The sequence below is a fragment of the Mus pahari genome, chromosome 9 (assembly GCF_900095145.1).
Source record: "Mus pahari chromosome 9, PAHARI_EIJ_v1.1, whole genome shotgun sequence".
NCBI classification, from domain to species: Eukaryota; Metazoa; Chordata; class Mammalia; order Rodentia; family Muridae; genus Mus; species Mus pahari.
Window position 1 is genome coordinate 58,828,083 of NC_034598.1, and position 21,103 is coordinate 58,849,185.

The window sequence follows — 21,103 nt, forward strand, 5'->3', positions numbered from 1 at the left end:
CATATGGTGGCTCACAACCACCCCATGAGATCTGACGCCCTCTTCTGGTGTGTCAGAAGACAGCTACAGTGTACTTACGTATAGTAATAAATCTTAAAAAAAAAAAAAGTTTGTAAACACTGGTGCGTATGTCTTGAAAAGGCCAGGTTGATTCCATGACAGGCTTCAAACTGGCAGTTAAGGGGACTAGGCCTAAATCTCTGTTTCCAAGAACTGGGCAATTCTGGGCAATTGCGGGCAAGTCCAGGCCTCAGAAGCTGCCCAGCCTGAGGCAAGGACAATGGGTCAGCTGCAGTTTCCAGACTTTCTCAGCCAAAAGTTTCCAGCCCTCTCACCCCGGGAATGGAATGTCCCTAGAGATGGACCCAATAGATTAACATAGAAGTCACCTATCCCAGAATTCCCTAATGTGTTTTATACCAATCAGGCCTGCAAGCTCACTTGGGTGTCTCGCAATCTTAGTAATGGGGAGAATGCTGGACTTCTGCAGAATAACACTCTTTGCGTTTACATACTATGAGCCCGAGGTGTCATGGACCCGTAACAGTCTTTGAATTTTTTTTTAATTTAAAATTTAATTATGCGTATGACTGTACACACGGGTGCGGTTGCCCATGGAGACCAGAAGAGTGCGTTGATTTCCCTGGAATGACAGGGTTTGTGTGGCGTGGGTGACTGAAAACCTAAAAACGAGTTGTATGCGCTCTTGACCACGGAGCCATCTCAATTCTATTTTCATTTATTTATTTATTATTATTATTTACTTATTCACTTTCCATCCCGCTCTCTGTCCCCTTCCCGGTCACCCCCTCCCACAACCCTTTCCCCCTCCCCTCCTCTAAGCGGATGGGCTCCCCCCCCCCCCACTCCGCCTTCTCTCACCTTGCCTATTTTTAAAGTCTAAAAATCACTCATTTGTATACGACTTCAGCTGCTGGCGGGATGGATTTAAAAATACTCCCCAGCTGTTAGTCTTGCTTCCGTTTTGGTAGCAGCAGCAGTCGGATAGGAACTTGCCTAGCGACCATGGCGGTTTCGAGCCGTAAACACAACCGCGGGGCGCGGGACCGCGACCCCTCCCCACCTCCTGCGCGCTCCGGCAACGGGCAGCCGCTGAGCCCCGCCCAGACCCCGGCCCCCGTCTCCTATTGGTCCAGGAGGCGGCGTCGGGCGGGCGGGCGCGCGCGCGCCGCCCCGATGCCCGGATGGCCCGTGGCTTCCGGCGCTCTCTCCGCAGGCGCTAGGGGGCGTTCGTCACGGAACTCTGCTTTGTGAACGGGGCCTCCGGGGCCCGCGTAGCCTAGGAGCGGCCGCTGAGGAGCCGCCGCCGTCGCTTCGCTCGAGCTCCGGAGAGACCATGGTCGCTCAGGCTCCGGCCGCCGGGCCTCCGCGCTCCCCGTGAAGGGTCGGAGGATGCGCGGGAAGTAGCAGGTACCCGCTCCGGGCCGGGCTGGGCGGCGCAGAGTCCCGATCATTCCCTCATTCCCGCGCCCTCCCGGGCCCACTCGGCTCGCGGGGTCGCGGGACACGAGGCTGGGCGACCGTTTGCCCGCGCTGGGCCCCGTGTGTGTGCGTGGGTGTGTTTGTGTGTGTGTGTGTGTATAGGGGGTGGGAGTGTGTTTGTGTGTGGGGGGAGATGGCTCGGCTACCACGGCGCATGCGCGGGAGGGGACGGACGGAGGGAGGGGAGGAGGGAAGAGCCGGGGTCTCCCGGCAGGCCCCGCGCGCGGGGTGCGGCCCCGGGATCGCGCGGGGTGCGGCCCCGGGTTCGCGCTGGGCTGGCGGCGGGGGTCCGGGAGGTAGCAGGTGCCCGGTCCCCGGCTCCCGCTTCCGGGAGGGGTGGGACTGGGCTGGGCCGAGTTGACTCAGCTCTTCCCGTGGGGCTGGTCAAGTTGGGACACGTCCCGCGTCGGCTGTCGGAGGAGCTAAGTCCTGACATGTCTCCGGCTGGGGTTATTTAAACGCTGCCCCGTTTCCGCAGCCGTCTGCTGAGCGAGCGGGAGACGGAGACACCCCCCGGGGACCTTCTCGGATCACCGCGCTTCTCCTGCGGGCCTCCAGGTAAGGGACAGCTCGCCGACGTCGGTTTTGCATCTGAGAGCTATTGCCCAAAGGCGTTTTCTGTCTCCTTCGTTAAATGCATGTATTTATTTGTCCCTTTTCGTAGATATTTTACGATTTCAAGTTTTTATCGTGTGTGTTGTTGTTTTTTTTTCTACTTGTAGGCCAATGTGCAATACCAACATGTCTGTGTCTACCGAGGGTGCTGCAAGCACCTCACAGATTCCAGCTTCGGAACAAGAGACTCTGGTTGGTATTTCTGCCCTGAGTGTGTAAATATAGCTTGTTTTACCAGGTAATCGAGGAAACAAAATTGAAACCTGGATTATCGCACAGGCGTTTAAGTATTTACCTGCAAACTCTTAACTTTCTCGGTTGTAATTGCATGAGAGCGTGGTCACTGCGACCAGTATTTCCACAGCCCTTCACCTGCCGCAGGCTTTAGACCTTCACAGTGTGTGTGGGTGCTGCTGGTTATGACATGATGTCCTACCACTGTTGTAAATGGTAAACTGAAAGTCATAGAAGTATCCGTGCTTTTTGTGACGATTTAGTTATGAGAGGAATGCATAAAATATATAAAGTTCCAGTCTTTGCTCTGGATCTCTTTAAGTTTTCTACTTTACATTAGCATATAAAGGTGTTCTACAGCCTGTCAGTTAATTACAAAATGACTTTTAATAGCTGCATAGGATTTGATAATGTGATTGAGCCTTTGGGATGTGTGTATGCAAGTACTGTACTGCTGAGCTGAGCAACAGTCTCAGTCTCACAACTGTGGTGGATGTAAGAGTTGTCCATGTTTTTGAGTAAAATAAGGGTGTGATTATTCTGTAAGGAAGATAGGGAACTAGAGTCCTAAGTCCTGAATAAACACATTTGATTGCAAACTGCTAGCTCTGCTCCCCAGAGGTTATGGCTGTCCTCGATCCTGCCAGCACTGACTATTGCCAGCCTTTGTTTTCCCTTTCTGATGTAATGTCATACAGATTTGTGGAGAATACATGTATGCAACTTAAGTCAGTTCTCCCGGTTACTGCTCTGTGGAGTCGGTTACTGCTCTGTGGAGTCCAATGATAAATTGTACTATTGTTTCAGTGGGCGTATCCCAGATCTCCAGTTAAACAGCCTGTTTGTTCTGGTTTGCCCAATGTCTGTCTCTCTTTACTCTCGCTCCCTCTTCCTTTCCTCCCCCATTTTTTTTGCATATTTTTAGTAGCTTGCATAATTCTCTTTCAAGTATAGCTAACCTAAGAAAATTTTTTTCACAAGGACTATGACCTGATGTCTGCCCCATTGAAGATATCAAATTTGTTTTGATAATTTTTGAATTTTCTTATAATGCTTTGGAGGAATTCTTCCATTTCAAGATTATGCACATATTTAAAGTATTTTTATGTAGCATTTTAAAAACCTTTTCCGGGTAGATCTTTACTCAGAACTGTCTTTGTTAAGTGTGAGATTATAAACAGTGTTGTGTTTTTATAGTAGTTTTTAAAATCATCTATCTTGTAAGCTTTGATAAGAAATTGGCTTTCCATTGTAGAGTAAGAGTGAATTTGAATTACTTAATCTGAAAATAAGGTCTTAATACCCTTTTTTGGTTTCCATTTCTTTTTTTTAAAACTGATTTCTATACGCTGGAGAGATGGCTCAGAGGTTAAGAGCACTGGCTGCTCTTCCAGAGGTCCTGAGTTCAACTCCCAGCAACAACATGGTGGTTCACAACCATCTGATGCCCTCCCTCTTCTGGTGTGCAGGTGTACATGCAGACAGAGCACTCATACACAAAATACATCCATAACAAAGTCTTTAAAACTTTTTTCTTTATTTTTGAAATTATACCATTTCTCCTTTCCTTTTCCTTCTTCCAAAGACTCCAATATACCCTTCTCCCTTTCATGACATTTTCATTAATTGTTACATGCCCAATACATGTTGCACTCCCAGGTACAGTCTGAATAATGAATGCCATTTGTATGCATGTTTTCAGGGCTGACCTTTTGGTATTGAATAACCAGTTTGTGTGCTCTTCCGGAATAAATAACTTTGAAAAGTGCATTTTAAAATTGTGCTAAAAGTAGTCTTTTAAAAAAGAAAAGAGTGGTACTGGAGAGAGGGCTCAGCAGTTAAGTGCATTTGCTCTTCTTACAGAGGACCCAGGTTTGGTCCCCAGAATGGATAAGGTGGCTCAACCTTCCTGTAACTGTAGATGCAGAGGATCTGATGGCCTCTTTTGGTCTCCAGGGACACTGTTTGTACACGGTGTACTTAATTACATCAGGTGAAATACCATTATACATAAAATAATAATAAAAATCTTCAAAACACCAAAAAAATCCACAGAAGTGGTGGTCTGTGTGGTGGTGTCAAACTAAAACAGCTGAGTTTGCAAATAGAGAGAGCATAGTCACATTACATGCCTTCCTCCCCAGTTTCTAAACATTCTTTCACTTAGTCAGCTCAGTGTACTTACTGTCCTTGAATGGTATTTTAAAAATAAACTAAATGCCTTTAAAGGTAGTGGCTAGTCCTGTTTGTCCTCAGTACTCCGTCATCGTCATGAGTCCACATTCTACCCATGTAGACAGAGAGGCCTGGCACTGTGAGATCTGCAGCCATTTCAACAATAGAGCCATATAAAATAACTGTCCTGACAGAGACAGATGGCCAAGCAGCCAGGAGGGGGCGTGACTGCTCCTAGAGGATCTGGCTTCCACTCTCAGTACCCACATGGTGGCTCCTAGCCATCTGGAACTCCAATTCCAGGTGTGCAGCACTGTTGTGGCCTCCCTGGGTGACAGCTTGCTAGGTAGGTGACAGTTGTCCAGTTTTTATTTTTTTAAGGATTCATTTCTTATTTTATATATAGGAATGTTTTGCCTGTGTGTGTATATGTGTACCATGTGGGTGTCTGGTGCCTATAGAAGCCAGAAGAGGGTGTCAGAGCCCTTGGAACCAGAGTTACTGATGGTTTTGATCTATCATATGGGTTCTGAGAACTAAATTCAGGGTTTCTATAAAGCAACAAGTGGTCTTAACCTCTAAGCCTCAGCCCCATCAATTATTATCTCATCACTGGGAAAGCTAGATTAGAGTCAAATTGTAGCTGGCTACTTGTTTTTATAAATAAAGCTTATTGTTACATATTTACTCCTATAGTTTATATAGTACTTTGCTTTTAAGTTGGCTAGACATGGAAAAAACACTTCTGGCTCTTTTGATATTACTGGCATGCTCTTTAAAGATCATTTGTCATGAGTGTGTGTATGTGTGCGCATGAGAGAGAGGGGGGGGCTGTGATTGTACTCTTTGAATTGTTCATTACCTTGTGACTTTGGTTTCTTCTCTAGCAGTCAGGAATGTGGTATATGGTGGATTGGTGATAGGTTTTGCCCTTTTCTTTTCTCCTACATGCTGTAAGCTCCCTTTCAGTAGACTGATGGATTTGTACAGTATAGTAAGCAGACTGGATCTCAGCTAGGTTGTGTGGTGGCAGGCAGATGATGGAGCTGGAGGAAGGAGTCAGTGCTCAATCATGCACTTGTGTGTGTGTGTGTGTGTGTGTGCGCGCGCAGCTCTGCCTGCAGAGACTACTGTGGATGTTGGCTCGCTTGGGATGTTGGGAGCTGCCTTTTGGTGGCCCTAGGAATCTAGACTTGGGTCCTCTGCAAAGCAGCAAGTGCTTTTCATCTCTCAGCCATCTCTCGAGACTCTTGATACCGTTTTGATCAGAACAAATTGAATTTGATTATTTGACATGACACCATGATAATTTCATAATAGCTCTTCCCAAAACATTTTCTGTCTTAACTCTTAGTGATGTGCACTTGTACTTAGTATAAAACTCAACTTTTTGAAGTACAGCTTGGTAACAAATTATTATAAGCACGGCGTTTGCTGCCTGTATTGGGGTTCTTTCTGGCCATACATAAAGGGCTTGTGCTGTAGAGTATGTTCATGGTATAACATCAGCTCTTTTTTTTTTTTTTTCTTTTACAGGTTAGACCAAAACCATTGCTTTTGAAATTGTTAAAGTCTGTTGGAGCCCAAAAAGATACTTACACTATGAAAGAGGTGAGCAGAACTGAGGGATGGAGCGCTGATGGCTTAATGGTTACATAGAGGCATTTGTGGTGGTTTTTCAAGTTTGAGTGAGATTGTCATACAGATTTTGTAATAAGCAAGTACATTAAATTTTGTGATCATTTGAACTATAATTTGAACCTAAAAATTCTAATTTACGTGAATTTCTCCCTCCCTTTCATTGAGACAGTTTTTTTTTTAAGATTTATTTATTTATTAAATGTGAGTACATTGTAGCTGTCTTCAGACACTCCAGAAGGGGCATCAAATTTCATTATAGGTGGTTGTGAAACACCATGTAGTTGCTGGGATTTGAACTCAGGGCCTTCAGAAGAGCAACCGGTGCTCTTAACCACTGAGCCATCTTACCAGCCCCTGAGACAAGATCTACCTGCCTCTGCCTCCTGAGTACTGGGATTAAAGGTGTGGCACCACACCTAGCATGTTGTTTCATTTTTTCTTGTCCTTCCTTCCTTCCTTCCTTCCTTCCTTCCTTCCTTCCTTCCTTCCTTCCTTCCTTCCTTCCTTCCTTCCTTTCTTTCTGTTTTTTTTTTTTTTTTTTTTTCCTTCTAGACAGGATTTCTCTGTGTAGCCCTGGCCACCCTGGAACTCACTCTGCAGACCAGGCTGGCCTTGAACTCAGAAATCTGCCTGCCTCCACCTCCCAAGTGCTGAGATTGAAGGCGTGCACCACCACTGCCCAGCAGATTCCCTCAATTTTATCCAAGGACTTCTTGGATCCCAGGTTAGAACTGCTGGGCAGTGGTGGCGCACGCCTTCATTCCCAGCACTAGGGAGGCAGAGGCAGGCCGATTTCTGAGTTCAAGGCCAGTCTGGTCTACAGAGTTCCAGAACAGCCAGGGCTACACAGAGAAACCCTGTCTCAAAACAACAACAACAAAAAAAAACAAAAAAAAAAAAAAAAGAAAAAAGAACTTCTACAACTGTTAGAATGCTCAGATGGGCTGATTCATAGACACAGTGTTGTATTCTTTGCCTTAATATTTATTAGTGAAGTATTGTTTTCAGCTAGAAGTTGGGCAGTTGTAGACAGAATTTTTGCGTGGCTGAGATACAAGTGTTTATCTCTCTCACTTAGGTTAAGGCTTGTTTACTTAAAACACTCAAGTTCTTGTGGCAGGTTAGGGGCTTCTTCTCAGCCACACTTTTGGAAACTTCTCAAAGGACACTTTGTAGGCGGAACCCAGGTGTCCTTCATGCCCCACTGACTGTCAATGGTTTGTGATGTTTGACATGGAAGAATTTCCTTTAAGATTGATTGGCTCCTGCTTAGCTAGTTAAAGTCTCTTCAAGTGTTAAGTGATGTTTTTAAGGTTATTAACTTTGGATTGACCTTTATAAAGGTTAGACAAATGTTAAACAAGTATGGATTTAGTAGTAGATAGATATGAGAAAAATCGATGAAGGCCATCAAAAAGATTTAGTGCTTATGCTAAGCTGTATGCAGTAAGTCAGCAGTCTTCCTTTGCTCTCTGTGGGGGGGGGTGGTTGACTTTAGGACACTGCCTGCCAAGTCTCTTACTTAAACCATGAAACTGTATGGACATCACCTCTTAGACCTTAAGTTATCCCTAGAGTATCTGTAATACACAATGTGTGTAGTTATTATACTGTATTCTTTAAGGAATAGAGACAAGGAAAAACATTTCTACGTTCAGGATGGATGCCAGAAATATTGTTAAATCCACAGTCAAATGGATCTGTGGGCATGGAACTTACAGATTGTTTATAGTGTCTGATACCAGTTTTCAGTTACAAGGTCTTTATTCTGGGACATTTGAGAAAGTCGTGAGCTGGTGTGGTAGGCAGTGCGCTGGGATAGGTGTCACATCCTGGGTTAGTTTCTCATCTCTGTTTATGCTTTTTTCCCCCTGTGGTGCTGGGTGTCAGATCGAGGGAGTACATTTTACCTACTAAATGATACCTTGTTTTCATACAGGAATAACAGTTCCCTGGGGTGTCAGGGTGGTGAGACTGTACTGATAAAACTGCACTGTGCACTGTAAAATGCTGTCTAGAGTTACGTTGTTGATGGGCTCGTTTTGGAATAACAGTATGTTGCTTAAGCTGACGTAATGGAGCACATGGAATATAATAACTTAATAGTGATGGTTCGGGCCCTGGACTGTTTGGTGAAGATTACATTAATAACTGAGAATATTCCATTGGGAGATGTTACTGATGATGTCCTATCTTCCTCTGATGACCTCAGAGCTGTTGAAGTATACGTTTGTGACATGTCACTATTCTAATTCATTGCTGTATTTTACTTTATTCGGTTTTTTGTATTCAATTTTTTTTTTAAGATTATTATATGTAAGTACACTGTAGCTGTCTTCAGACGCACCAGAAGAGGGAGTCAGATCTCATTACAGATGGTTGTGAGCCACCATGTGGTTGCTGGGATTGGAATTCTGGGTCTTCAGAACAGCAGTCAGTGCTCTTATCCGCTGAGCCATCTCTCCAGACCCCTCTCCCCCTTTTGTTTTTTAACCTCTTTTTCCTTTCCTAGTATTGTATATTAGTATCTAGGTTTCTGGGAAAAATTAAAATTTATAAGAAAAAAGGAAAAACAGAAAATACATTTAAGTAATGTGGAGAAACAGTTATTTCTATTTTCATCAATGTGGAAGTATTTAAAAGAAGCTTATACAATACAAATGTTTGGTCTTGTACATGATTGTGGGTGTGGCTGTTAGTATAATCGTGTTCAGTTAAGTGTGGTATTGCTGAATGTATATGAAACTGCTATGTGATTTCCTTAGTACTTAGAAACCATATTTGTGTTTCAGATTATATTTTATATTGGCCAGTATATTATGACTAAGAGATTATATGACGAAAAGCAGCAGCACATTGTGTATTGTTCAAATGATCTTCTAGGAGATGTGTTTGGAGTCCCAAGTTTCTCTGTGAAGGAGCACAGGTAACCTTGTGTGGTGGGTTATAAGAACACCAGCTGTGCATGGGGCGGGAGAGATGCTCAGGGGTTGAGGGGATCCAGGTTCAATTCTCAGCACCCACATGGCAGCAGCTCACAACTGTTGGTAATGCCAGTTCTATAGGATCTGGTACCCTCACACAGACATACATGCAGGTAAACATAAAAAAAAAAAAATCTTAAAAAAAAGCACCAGCTGGGCAGTCACTGCATCTCAACTCTGTCAGAGATAGACTGTGACCATATATACAAAATGCTAAAATTTGGTTTCATTTTTTGAGGCCCTACTGCTATTAACAATAGTCGTAGCATATTGTGTGGGAACATGAAATCTGGAATCTTAACCTTTTTGTTGTTGGGATTTTGTGTGTGTGTGGTTGTTTTTTGATTGTGTGTGTGTGCATATGCACATGCCACTGAGTGTGTGGCAGTCAGGAGTCAGCCTGTCCTTCCACCATGTGGGTACTGGGGATTGAACGCAGGTCACCAGGTTTGACCTCTTTTGAGACAAGTCATGTCATTAATGTGTGGGTGTGTAAATGGATCTGACATCTCTCAGCTGTAGGTTCTCTACTTACATGTTTTTTTTTTTTCCTTACAAGGAAAATATATGCAATGATCTACAGAAATTTAGTGATTGTAAGTCAGCAAAGTAAGTTAATTTTGATTATAAACATATTATAACTTAAAAACAGTTCTTTTTCATATAAGATCTTACGTATTCTAATCTAACTTTAAACTCACTATGTAGCTAAGCCCTTGAGCTTTAAAAAAAACAAACAAAAAAAAAAAAACCACAAACCTTTGAGTAGCTTTTTGTGTTTGTATCTGTGTGTCTGTGTAGGGTGGGATGCTGATACATGGTGTATATGTGGAAGTCAGAAAACAGCTTGGTGGAATTAGTTCTACCTTTTACGTGGGTTCTGGTATCCAGCTCAGATCTGTAGGCTTGTGTGGCAGGCACTTTGACCTCCTGAACCATCTTGCCAGTCCCCTAATCATGTTTTTTGTTTTTTTTTTTCCCTGAGACAGGGTTTCTCTGTATAGCCCTGTCTGTCCTGGAACTCAGGCTGGCCTCAAACTCAGAAATCCGCCTGCCTCTGCCTCCTGAGCGCTGGGATTAAAGGCGTGCACCACCACACCCAGCCCTAATCATGTTTTAAAGGCTTGGATGTATACTTGATAGAGTGCAGGTCTGGCTTTAATCCTTAGCACTGTAAGTTAAAAAGGCAAAATATCACAGGTACATTGTTACTACGTGCTGCTTTCATTTGTGTTTGCTTCTGGCTCTCTTTATTATTTATTTATTTATTTCCGTTTTTTCGAGACAGGGTTTCTCTGTGTAGCCCTGGCTGTCCTGGAACTCACTCTGTAGACCAGGCTGGCCTTGAACTCAGAAATCCACCTGCCTCTGCCTCCCAAGTGCTGGGATTAAGGGCGTGTGCCACCACGCCCGGCTTCTTTATTATTTTTAATTAACTCTTTCATTGCCTACCAATTTTTTTTTTTTTTTTTTGTAATTATTTTCGGGTGTATTAGTGTTTTGCCTGCATGTATGTCTGTGTACCATCTGTGTACAGTGCCTTTGGAGGACAGAAGAGCCCATCAGGTCTCCTAGAACTTGTTACAGACAGTTAAGGAATGCTGTGTGGGCCGGGAATTGAAGCCAGAACCTCTGGTAAAGTAGCCAGAGTTCCCAGCCTCTACCTTTTTTGTTGTTTTGAGACCAGATCCCTGTAAATTATCCTGGCTCATTGGAACCCAGACTTCCTGCTCCCCTTCTAAGTAGCTGGCGTTTGTTCATTTAATCAGCACTGCTCAGAGTTGAACTTAGGCTCTCACTCTGGCGTTCAGAAAGTACTGTACTAGTTAGCTGTCCCAGCCAGGCTTTGACTCATCTCATTCTCTCTTTAAAAATTAAAGTGACTTCTTTCATTTCATTTTATTTGTATGGGTGTTTTTTCTGTCTTGCTGTATGCATGTATGCATGTGCACCATGTGTGTGCAGTGCCCAGCAAGGTCAGAGGAAGATCATTGAGTCTCTTAGGACTAGAGTTAGACTACTGTGAGTGAGTGGCCACCTCTGGAAGAACTTCAAGTGCTCTTTTTTTTTTTTTTAAAGATTTATTTATTTATTATATGTAAGTACACTGTAGCTGTCTTCAGACACTCCAGAAGAGGGCGCCAGATCTCATTATGGATGGTTGTGAGCCACCGTGTGGTTGCTGGGATTTGAACTCAGGACCTTTGGAAGAGCAGACAGGCTTCAAGTGTTCTTAAGTACCAGAGACAACTCTCCAGCCCCTCTCTGGAAAAAATAATTTAGTTATACTGCCTGGTGTGGTTACACAGACATTTAATCTCAGCAGATGGGCAGATGGACTTGTCCAGCCAAGTTTACATAATGAGACTGTCTCAAAAAGGAAAAAGGCAAGTTTTAATTATGTATGTGTCCCTTTATGTGAGTATGTGCACATGAGTGCAAGTGTCCATAGAGGCCAGGAGTGTCAGCTTCCCTAGAGCTGGAGTTAGGGAGTTTTGAGCTATGGTATCTAGGAACTAAGCAATCCAGCCCCATGATTCTCTTTAAAAGTAAAAGAAAGTACATTTATTCGTGTTTAAGAGCATCCTTATGCCATGATGTGCATTGGGAAGTCAAATTGAATATCCTGTTATCTCTGTCACAACCCTGGGTTAGCAGGGTTTCTTCTGAAGAAGAGATAACATTAAAAGGTGCTTGGTAGAAGCATGATCAAACCTCAAAATGCACTGAGATGTTTCAGGAAGTAATATAATTACCTAGGTAGGACCTTGAAAGAGTGGGGTTTCATCTCTTCTCTTTCTTGCCCCTCTTTGTATTCTATCTCTTGTTTCTTGAGTGGACACTTAGCATTTTTAGGTAAGCACCATTTTAGTTCTCCTTGGCAGTTCTTTTTTAGTGACTTGAGCACAGGTCCTTGTGTGTGATTCACAAGCACTCTGACATTGAGCTGTGTACTGAGAGAATTGGTTATTTTTGGGATGCAACCTTTTTTTTCTACTAAAGGTACATGATTTTCATTCTATAAGTGTGTACATATGGATAGTGTTTTAATCATTTATTATTATTATTATTATTTTGTTTTTTTTTGAGACAGGGTTTCTCTGTGTAGCCCTGGCTGTCCTGGAACACACTCTGTAGACCAGACTGGCCTTGAACTCAAATCCACCTGCCTCTGCCTCCCAAGTGCTGGGATTAAAGGTGTGCACCACCACCGCCCAGAGGTTTGTTGCTTCTTATTTAGGAGTTTTATGATTGCTCTCTGGGGAGACTAGTTCTGTGAGCTAGGAAATTAGCTTTATTTATTTATTTATTTATTTATTTATTTATTTATTTATTTATTTGGTTTTTCGAGACAGGGTCTCTCTGTATAGCTCTGGCTGTCGAACTCAGAACTCCGCCTGCCTCTGCCTCCCGAGTGCTGGGATTAAAGGCATGTGCCACCATGCCCAGCAGCGACCCTGCATTTTACTGTTTGAGTACAGATTGAGTTTATTATATGTTGGTGTCTGTCACAGGACATATTTGTGTGTGCGTGATTTCTTACATACTGCTCCTTCAGTCTGGACTGTCTGTCATACACCAGCTTCAGCATAGGCTATTACAGAATCTGTCTTGATAGTTCTTCAGAGCCCCCTCCCCCCATGCCTACTAAACAACACTTTTGTTTGCTCTGCTAGTATATCTTAAAATTTGCTTATCTTGCTTCATAATTCCTGTTGAATTTTTATCTCCAGCATGCAAATGACTCTTGATACAAATGGTTAATATTTGTTGAAAGGTTAGATTTTGTACAGGACATGTATTAGACTGGTGTATATTGAATTCTTGCTTTCTTTGTTTTGATCCAGTTTTTACTTTCTCTTACAATCTTCAGACCCTGGCACATTGATGAGTGAAAGCAGATGTCAGCCTGAAGGTGGGAGTGACCTGAAGGTAATACTTGCATAAAGTTCTTACTCTAACACACTTTTCTCTTTAAAATATCCTGTGTGTGCGTGTATGTCCTCCAGCCAAAAGAAAGGGGTGAAGCTCACCTGGAACTGAGTTACAGGTGGTTGTGAGCGGCCCCAGACATGAGTGAGGGAAACCAAACTCACCCCAGCAAGAATAGCACATGGTCTTCATCTCTGAGCCATCACTCTAGCTTCATGACACATAGTTCTTGAAAATTGGAAGGGTTAAATAAAACAGAATTTGGAACAGCCAGTGTTTAATGTTTACTTTGCAATATTTTCTCGTATGTATTTAGGACCCTGTGCAAGCGCCGCAAGAAGAGGAACCTTCATCTTCTGATTTAGTTTCTAGACCGTCTACCTCATCTAGAAGGAGATGCATTAGTGAGACAGGTACATGGGAGCATTTATATGACAGACTAAACAGTTGTTTGGTGTTTCCATTTAGGGTCAAATAACCCTTTCACAGAAGTCTGAGACCTAAGACCACTGAAAACCAGATAGTTGCATTATGATTCATCACATTAGCAAAACTATGGTTATGAAGTAGCAATGAAAACAGTTTTATGGTTGGGGTCACCACTATGAGGAACTGTATTAAAAGAGTCACAGCATTGGGAAGGTTAAGGGCTGCTGCCCCAGACTTCTATATAGACCAGGTTGGCCTTTGATGGTCTTACTCTTTTTTTTTTTTTTTTTTTTTTAACTTTATTTATTTAATGTATGAGTGCTCTGCTGCTCTTAACCATTGAGCCATTTCACCAGCCCAGTCTTATTCTTCAAGCTTACTGTTGATGGGAAAGTTGAATACTGTTGAATCAGTAAAAGCGCTAGGTGGATTAAATTACTAACTTGTGGAGGTAACGTCCACAAAGAAGGTTGCAAGCTTAGAAGTAGAGCTTGTGTGTAGCTGAACAGATGCAATGAAACACTGCTGACTTTGAGACATTGATGGTTCACTATTCTGTTTAATATCATTGAAATTAAATTTTGTTACAAATAGGTGCTGAAGATATTTCAATCTCAAATCAGTCACAGTACAGGGAGTTTTGACTACCCATTTTCCTTTAATATATAGAAGAGAACACAGATGAACTACCTGGTGAACGGCAAAGGAAGCGCCACAGATCCCTGTCCTTTGATGAGAGCCTGGGACTGTGTGAGCTGAGGGAGCTGTGCTGTGAAGGAAGTGGCAGCAGCGGCAGCAGTGGCGGCGGCAGCAGCAGTAGCAGCGAGTCTACAGAGACGCCCTCGCATCAGGTAGTATTTGGGTTTAAGAAATTATCTTACTTTTTAATATGGAAGTGTCTTACCACATGCATGCAGTGCTGTTGGAGGCCACAGACAGAATGTACACCACATGCATGCAGGGCTGTTGGAGGCCACGGAGGATGTGGAGTCCCCTGGAACTGGAATTGGGGATGGTTGGAGCCACTATGCGGGTACCAGGAAAGTGGATTGACTACCATATCTCTGCCCTATTTTTTAGTGCTGCAGATTGATCCAGGGCTCTCTGTGTGCTGGGCAAATGTTCTACCAGTTAATTACATCCCCAAATACTCAACAGTCAATCAGTCAACATCTCTGCGTATATCCTACCTAATTTCATAGAGTCTGTGTTCTTGCTATGTACTCAGAACACGACCTGCTCTCAAAACAATGTTTCTTATTTCTGTAATTGTATGTATGTATGTATGTATATATATATATATATATATATATATATGCTCTTCTAAAAACCTCCCATATTAAAAATTTATTCCTTTTTAAACTTAAGTGAAAATGCTTTTAATATAAGTGTTTTTTGCTTTGTTTAACTTACTTATGAGAGCATTAGTCTCAGTAGTTTTACCCTTTATTTACAGGGAACACTGTGCCTGATAGTGTTTCAAATAATTTGTTAAAGGATCCTATAACTAGTTATTGCATTTAATAAGACAGACAAGAACTCGAGAGTTCAGTGGTTAAGAGCACTGACTGCTCTTTCAGAGGTCTTGAGACCTCTGTAATGAGCACCTGTAATGAGATCTGACACCCTCTTCTGGTGTGTCTGAAGACAGCTACAGTGTACTTAGAAATAATAATAAATAAATCTTAAAAAAAAAAAAAAAGACTATTTTTATATGTCAAACTGACTGTATTTTCTGGAAGAGAATTGATGTGTCTGAAGTTAAGCAACATCTTGGTAGCAAATTGAGAATGCCTGTGTCCTGAATTCTAGAGTGATGTATTTTTATCAGTTGTAAATAAGTTCATTTGCGGATGAACTTAGTGTATGATTTGAAGTTGAATCTCTTTGTTTGCATTTTTTGTGAGACAGGGTCTCTATTTAGTCCTGACTCTTGGCTGTTCTGGAACTCATTGTGTAGACCAGGCTGGCCTCGAACTCAGAAATCCGCCTGCCTCTGCCTCCCGGTTGAATCTTTAATCTCAGCACTCAGGAAACAGGGACAGCAGAGCTCTCTGAGGTAATAGTCAATATGGTGTACATACGAAGTTCCAGACCAACCAAGGCTGCATCAGAAAACTCAGATGCCAGCTTTGTATTTGTGTGTCGTAACTAGCATTCCACCACACTAACCTGTGAGTCAGGGAGGCCTTATTTAATGGATAAACTCATAGTAGTGCTTCAGATAATTAGTGGGTGTGCATATAATCACACAGGTAGGAAAGGTCATTGTGGAAGACCTTTTTTTTTTTCTTTTTCGAGACAGGGTTTCTCTGTATAGCCCTGGCTGTCCTGGAACTCACTCTGTAGACCAGGCTGGCCTCGAACTCAGAAATCCGCCTGCCTCTGCCTCCTGAGTGCTGGGATTAAAGGCGTGCACCATAAAAAGATCTTTTTATTGTATTGTGGGAACCTTAGCCAAAGAAAGATGAGTGGGACTTAGAAACTCAGATTATCTTACTGAGAAAAAGTTAGTGTGTGGATTGATTTAGGAAAAAAGATCTGGCTGGAGCATGGGTGTTGAATAGGGTGGAGGGGTGTGTTTAGCTGGACATTTGAAAATGTTAATGCAGTCATTCTGAGTATAACCTCGGGGCCAAGGGGATTTGACTTTTCCTTCTTGAAGTAGGATTTTGAGTAAGGTTAATAACCTTGAACCCAGTCTATGTGGTATGGGGCTGAGAAGGAAATAGTGGCCTAGGATGTACCCGGGAGCTCTAAATGAGGCCCAGAGGCATTTACATTTGCTGCATTCTTCCTCCGTAGGATCTTGAGGATGGTGTAAGTGAGCGTTCTGGTGATTGCCTGGATCAGGATTCAGTTTCTGATCAGTTTAGTGTGGAATTTGAAGTTGAGTCTCTTGACTCGGAAGATTACAGCCTGAGTGACGAAGGGCATGAGCTCTCAGATGAGGATGACGAGGTGGGTTTCCATGTCTATTAGCTTTTTAATAAGATGAAGAGGTGTTCTATTCAGATTCTCTGGAAATTCTTGCTTTTTCATTTGTTCAAGATAGAATATTGCTTTGTGGATTTGAGGTGAAATTTTATAGTTTCTTTGCTTGGTTTATTTATTTAGATTTATTTGTTATGTATACAGCATTCTGCCTGCATGTATGTTTGTGTTTGCAGGCCAGAAAAGGGCACCAGATACGGTTATTAGCCACCATGTGGTTGCTGGGAATTGAACTCAGGACCTTTGGAAGAACAGACAGTGCTCTTAACCTCCGAGTCATCTCTCCAGCCCTTTGCTTGATTTATTATAGTCTCACATTACAAAGTAAAAAACTTAGGAGAGTTTGAACAATGTTTTTCAACTTTTTTTGAGTTGATGGGGTGTTTTGTTTTGTTTGTTTTTTGTTTTTTGAGACTTGGTTTCTCTGTGTAGCCCTGGCTGTCCTGGAACTTGCTTTGTAGACCAGGCTGGCCTTGAACTCAGAAATCCGCCTGCCTCTGCCTCCGAGTGCTGGGATTAAAGGTGTATGCCACCACTGCTCTGCTAATGATGAACATTCTCATAATGGTTCGACCACAAAATTCTCCATTTGGTCCTCTCATTTATGCATGCATGCATGTATGTATGCATGTATGTATGTATTTGTTTTTGAGACAAGAGTGTCACCGTGTATCCCTGGCTGACCCTGAACTGGCTGTCTAGACCAGGCTGGCCTTGAACTCACGGAATCCTCTTGCCTCTGTCTCCTGAGTGCTGGGATGAAAGGTGTGAGCCACTGCTTTTGCTCCTCCCTTCTCAGTACTGATTTGTTTTTCACAAATGTAAAGCATGCAACGAATAGCGTCCAGTAGAGCCGGAGTAACTCTACTCTTAACATTTCTGGTTGTTTTCTGTCTAGTAACTCTAAATTTATAAGATGTCTTCTTGAGTGTTGTGTTTGGTTTTAAGTCTTTAACAACTCTTGCCATGGTGACTTCAGGTTTTACTGTCCTGCTTTTCCTGCTTGACTTGAACTGCATTTAACTTTCGTTCAGAACTCTTAGTCAACAGTTTAACGGCTCAAGCTGTTTAAGACTAAGACTTCTGGCTTCTTGGTTGAAGGGATGAATCAATGCTAATGAATTTGTCTTACTAGGTCTATCGGGTCACAGTCTATCAGACAGGGGAGAGCGATACAGACTCTTTTGAGGGAGATCCTGAGATTTCCTTAGCTGTAAGTATATAGATTCTTCAAAGAAATAAAACACAATGTTGAGATCAGAGTTAGGAATATATGGTTAATTTATTTCTTCAACTGAGGTAGTTTCATAGTGTTAAAAATTTTAAACTCATATGATGTAAAGCATTTCTTTCTCTGTTGTAGTGGGATCTGTTGCTACATTTGCTTGGTTTTATGGGGTGGAATTTAAACTTGAACATACTGGGAACTGGAAGTGTTGTCTGTTTATGCAAGGATATAGAATATGTTCAGTAAAGAGGCAGGGGTGTGGAAGAGTTTGCCTTTGCAGGTACGTAAGGAGAAGTTGGTTAAGGAAGAGGGAGGACAGAAAAACTGGCAGGAAAACTGAGGCATATATTTTGTATTGTGATAAGAAGGAGTAGATTTTAGTTCCAGTAGCTGACAGGAACTGTGTGAAACTTCTCTTATGGGTGGGAACGGGATATTTAGTTGCACTGGGGCCTTTAGAGCATGTTTTAAAGAATTCTAGCAACTTGTGTGTTGGAAGTGATGCTCTAGGAAGTGCAGGTTTCATCTGGATTTACCGCTACTGTCTACGCACTGTCCAGGGCTGAGCTTTGAAGGGAGTCCAGACTTAGAGAGGAAAAGATGCTATGCCGCTCACTTCAGCTCAGTGGAGGAGCTCTTGTGTTCTCAGAGAAAACTTGACAGGCATACAGTACATTTTGAGGGTATATAATTTTTTTAGGGTCCCCCCTTTTTTTATTTTTTTACAGTGCTAGGGATTGATCTCAGGCCTGAAGTCAAACATCTCTGGCTTTATTTTCTTTTTTAAAGAATTAGCTAATGTATATGAGTACACTCATTGTCGCTATCCTTAGACACAACCAGAAGAGGGCATTGATTACCGTTACAGGTAGTTGTGTGAGCCACCACGTGGGTGCTCAGAACCTGAGCCATCTCCAGCCTGATAAACTTTCACGTAGGTCACCTTTTGTGTGTGTATATATGTAGGGGAAAGTACCTAGAAGCTACTCTATTAGCTTATTTCTGGTATACAGTATTAGTTATATTCCTCATGTTCTTTGCCTATTTATGTAAAATATGAAATGCTGAAAATTAAGCTACATGTTATACTTTTACCTCAGCCATATTGAAGTTATTAGCCTTGTTATGAATACTAATTGAAGAGTTACTGTCTTTTTTATTGAAGGACTATTGGAAATGTACCTCATGCAATGAAATGAATCCTCCCCTTCCATCACACTGCAAAAGATGCTGGACCCTTCGTGAGAACTGGCTTCCAGAAGATAAGGGGAAAGATAAAGTGGGAATCTCTGAAAAAGCCAAACTGGAAAACTCCACTCAGGCAGAAGAAGGCTTGGATGTGCCTGATGGCAAAAAGCTGACAGAGAGCGACGCCAAGGAGCCATGTGCTGAGGAGGAGAGTGAGGAGAAGGCCGAGCAGACGTCCCTGTCCCAGGAGAGTGACGACTATTCTCAACCGTCGACTTCCAGCAGCATTGTGTATAGCAGCCAAGAAAGCATCAAAGAGTTGAGGGAGGAAACGCAGGACAGAGAGGAGAGTGTGGAATCTAGCTTCTCCCTGAATGCCATCGAACCATGTGTGATCTGCCAGGGGAGGCCTAAAAATGGCTGCATTGTTCACGGCAAGACTGGACACCTCATGTCATGTTTCACGTGTGCAAAGAAGCTAAAGAAAAGAAACAAGCCTTGCCCAGTGTGCAGACAGCCAATCCAAATGATTGTGCTAACTTACTTCAACTAGCTGACCTGCCCACAAAAATAGAGTTTATATTTCTAACAAACTAATCCCAAATTAGACAACATAGCTATTATTTTTATACGTTAAAGCCAGAAAACTGTCTTAGTCCACATTAAATTCACTTACAATTTATCCTTGAGAGTAAATATGGTGAATATTTTCTTCCTTTTAGGGAAATTTCACTTGATTATTTTATATTTGTGTTTTAATGTAATTTGCATTAGCTGTTTATATTTTCCTTATATTTTAAATAATCTCCACTTGGAAGGACTTTGGAAGTATACTTTGTGCAGTGAGAAGTCCTCTCCATCTCCTTCCTCAGGAGGGGCTACAGAAGAAGTACTTGATTTCTAGGGGCTTTTTTTTGTTAATAATAAGAACATTTAATTTATTTAGTGTCTTTCATGTACAAGACTATGTGAAGGATTGTATATTTAAGTTATTGAAATTCTGAAACTCCATAGTTCTCTAAAATGTGTGAGTTGTGGGCTGCCAGTAAAGGCACCTGCTGTGTACACCCAGTGACACACACACACACACACACACACACACACACACACACACACACGTTTTAAAGGCACGAATTGCATCTGCTGATATGTAAGTGAAAACACACCTTATTTTCCAGTATTTTCAGCTTTTTGTCATGGGGTGTGGCACAAGTGTTGCAGTTTGTCCCAGGTTGAGAAGCCTGAGGCCAGTAGAAGCACCTGCCTCAACTCCGTGGTTCCTGGTGGTGGCTGACGTTTCAGGCCTGTACTTAGGCTAGGGTTAGAAACCAGCCCATTCAGAAAGGCTGAATCAGAACATGGATAAAGTGAACTCATTCTTAGATGACTCCTCCATCCATGTAGATTAATCTGATTCATAATAGGCATCTTCCCCTTTGATTGAAGGGTCATGTCTAAGTATAGGAAACATAAACACCTGAGCTGTAAGTTTAGAGTAACCAAAGGATAGTTTTGTATTAATGTTGAGTTAAAGCATCAGAGACAAGAACACTCCTCCCACATGACTTAGTGTTTAAAAGGAGGCGGTGCAGCAGCCTGGGCAGCTTAAACTAAGTGGAGCTTCATTCCTGACTTACAATATAGTACCTTGTGTATTATTAGTTCCTAAATGTTTATTTAGGAGTGTTATTGATGTTATTTATTTGCAAATAAATGGTTTATTGAAGAATTGTGAAAAGAGATTTGTCTTAAACATTTTTCTGTCAGTGGTCTTTTTATAATTCATTTTTATGTTCATTTGTGTTAAGACTATATGTCTGAGGGTGACAGAAACCCTGGAACTCTAGTTACAGACAGCTGTGAGCTGCCGTGTGGGTGCTGGGAAATTGATCTATTGCTCTCCACCTTTTTGAAATTTGTGTGTATGAATAATTTTTGTCCACATGTATATGTATTGTGTGCATACATGTCTTGAACTACGTGCATGCAGTGCCTGAAGAGGCCAGAAGAGGGCATCGGATCCTTAGAGCCCGAGTTCCATGCTAGAGCAGCACCTGCTCTTTACCACACAGCTGTCTCTCCATGCCCCCCTTTTTTTCTTTTTAAAGATTTATATATTTTATGTATATGAGTACACTGTAGCTGTACAGATGGTTGTGAGCCTTCATGTGGTTGTTGG

At 42.4% G+C, this 21,103-nt stretch overlaps 1 protein-coding gene across 2 annotated transcripts; it reads left to right on the forward strand.

The window, feature by feature from the left end:
• The first annotated feature begins 1,261 nt into the window (after window positions 1–1,261).
• On the forward strand, window positions 1,262–19,603 carry Mdm2 (MDM2 proto-oncogene). 2 transcript variants are annotated; one of them, XM_021204939.2, is made up of 12 exons: window positions 1,262–1,431; window positions 1,982–2,061; window positions 2,226–2,310; window positions 6,064–6,138; window positions 8,961–9,094; window positions 9,712–9,761; window positions 13,027–13,085; window positions 13,402–13,498; window positions 14,184–14,365; window positions 16,320–16,475; window positions 17,644–17,721; window positions 18,902–19,603. In XM_021204939.2, exons 3-12 carry the CDS (start codon window positions 2,230–2,232, stop codon window positions 19,475–19,477), a joined length of 1,488 nt encoding a protein of 495 aa, XP_021060598.1. In that variant the 5' UTR covers window positions 1,262–1,431; window positions 1,982–2,061; window positions 2,226–2,229; the 3' UTR covers window positions 19,478–19,603. The 2 variants fall into 2 exon arrangements, with proteins under 2 accessions (XP_021060598.1, XP_029398354.1); XM_029542494.1 differs by lacking the exon at window positions 2,226–2,310.
• The last annotated feature ends 1,500 nt before the right edge of the window (window positions 19,604–21,103 follow it).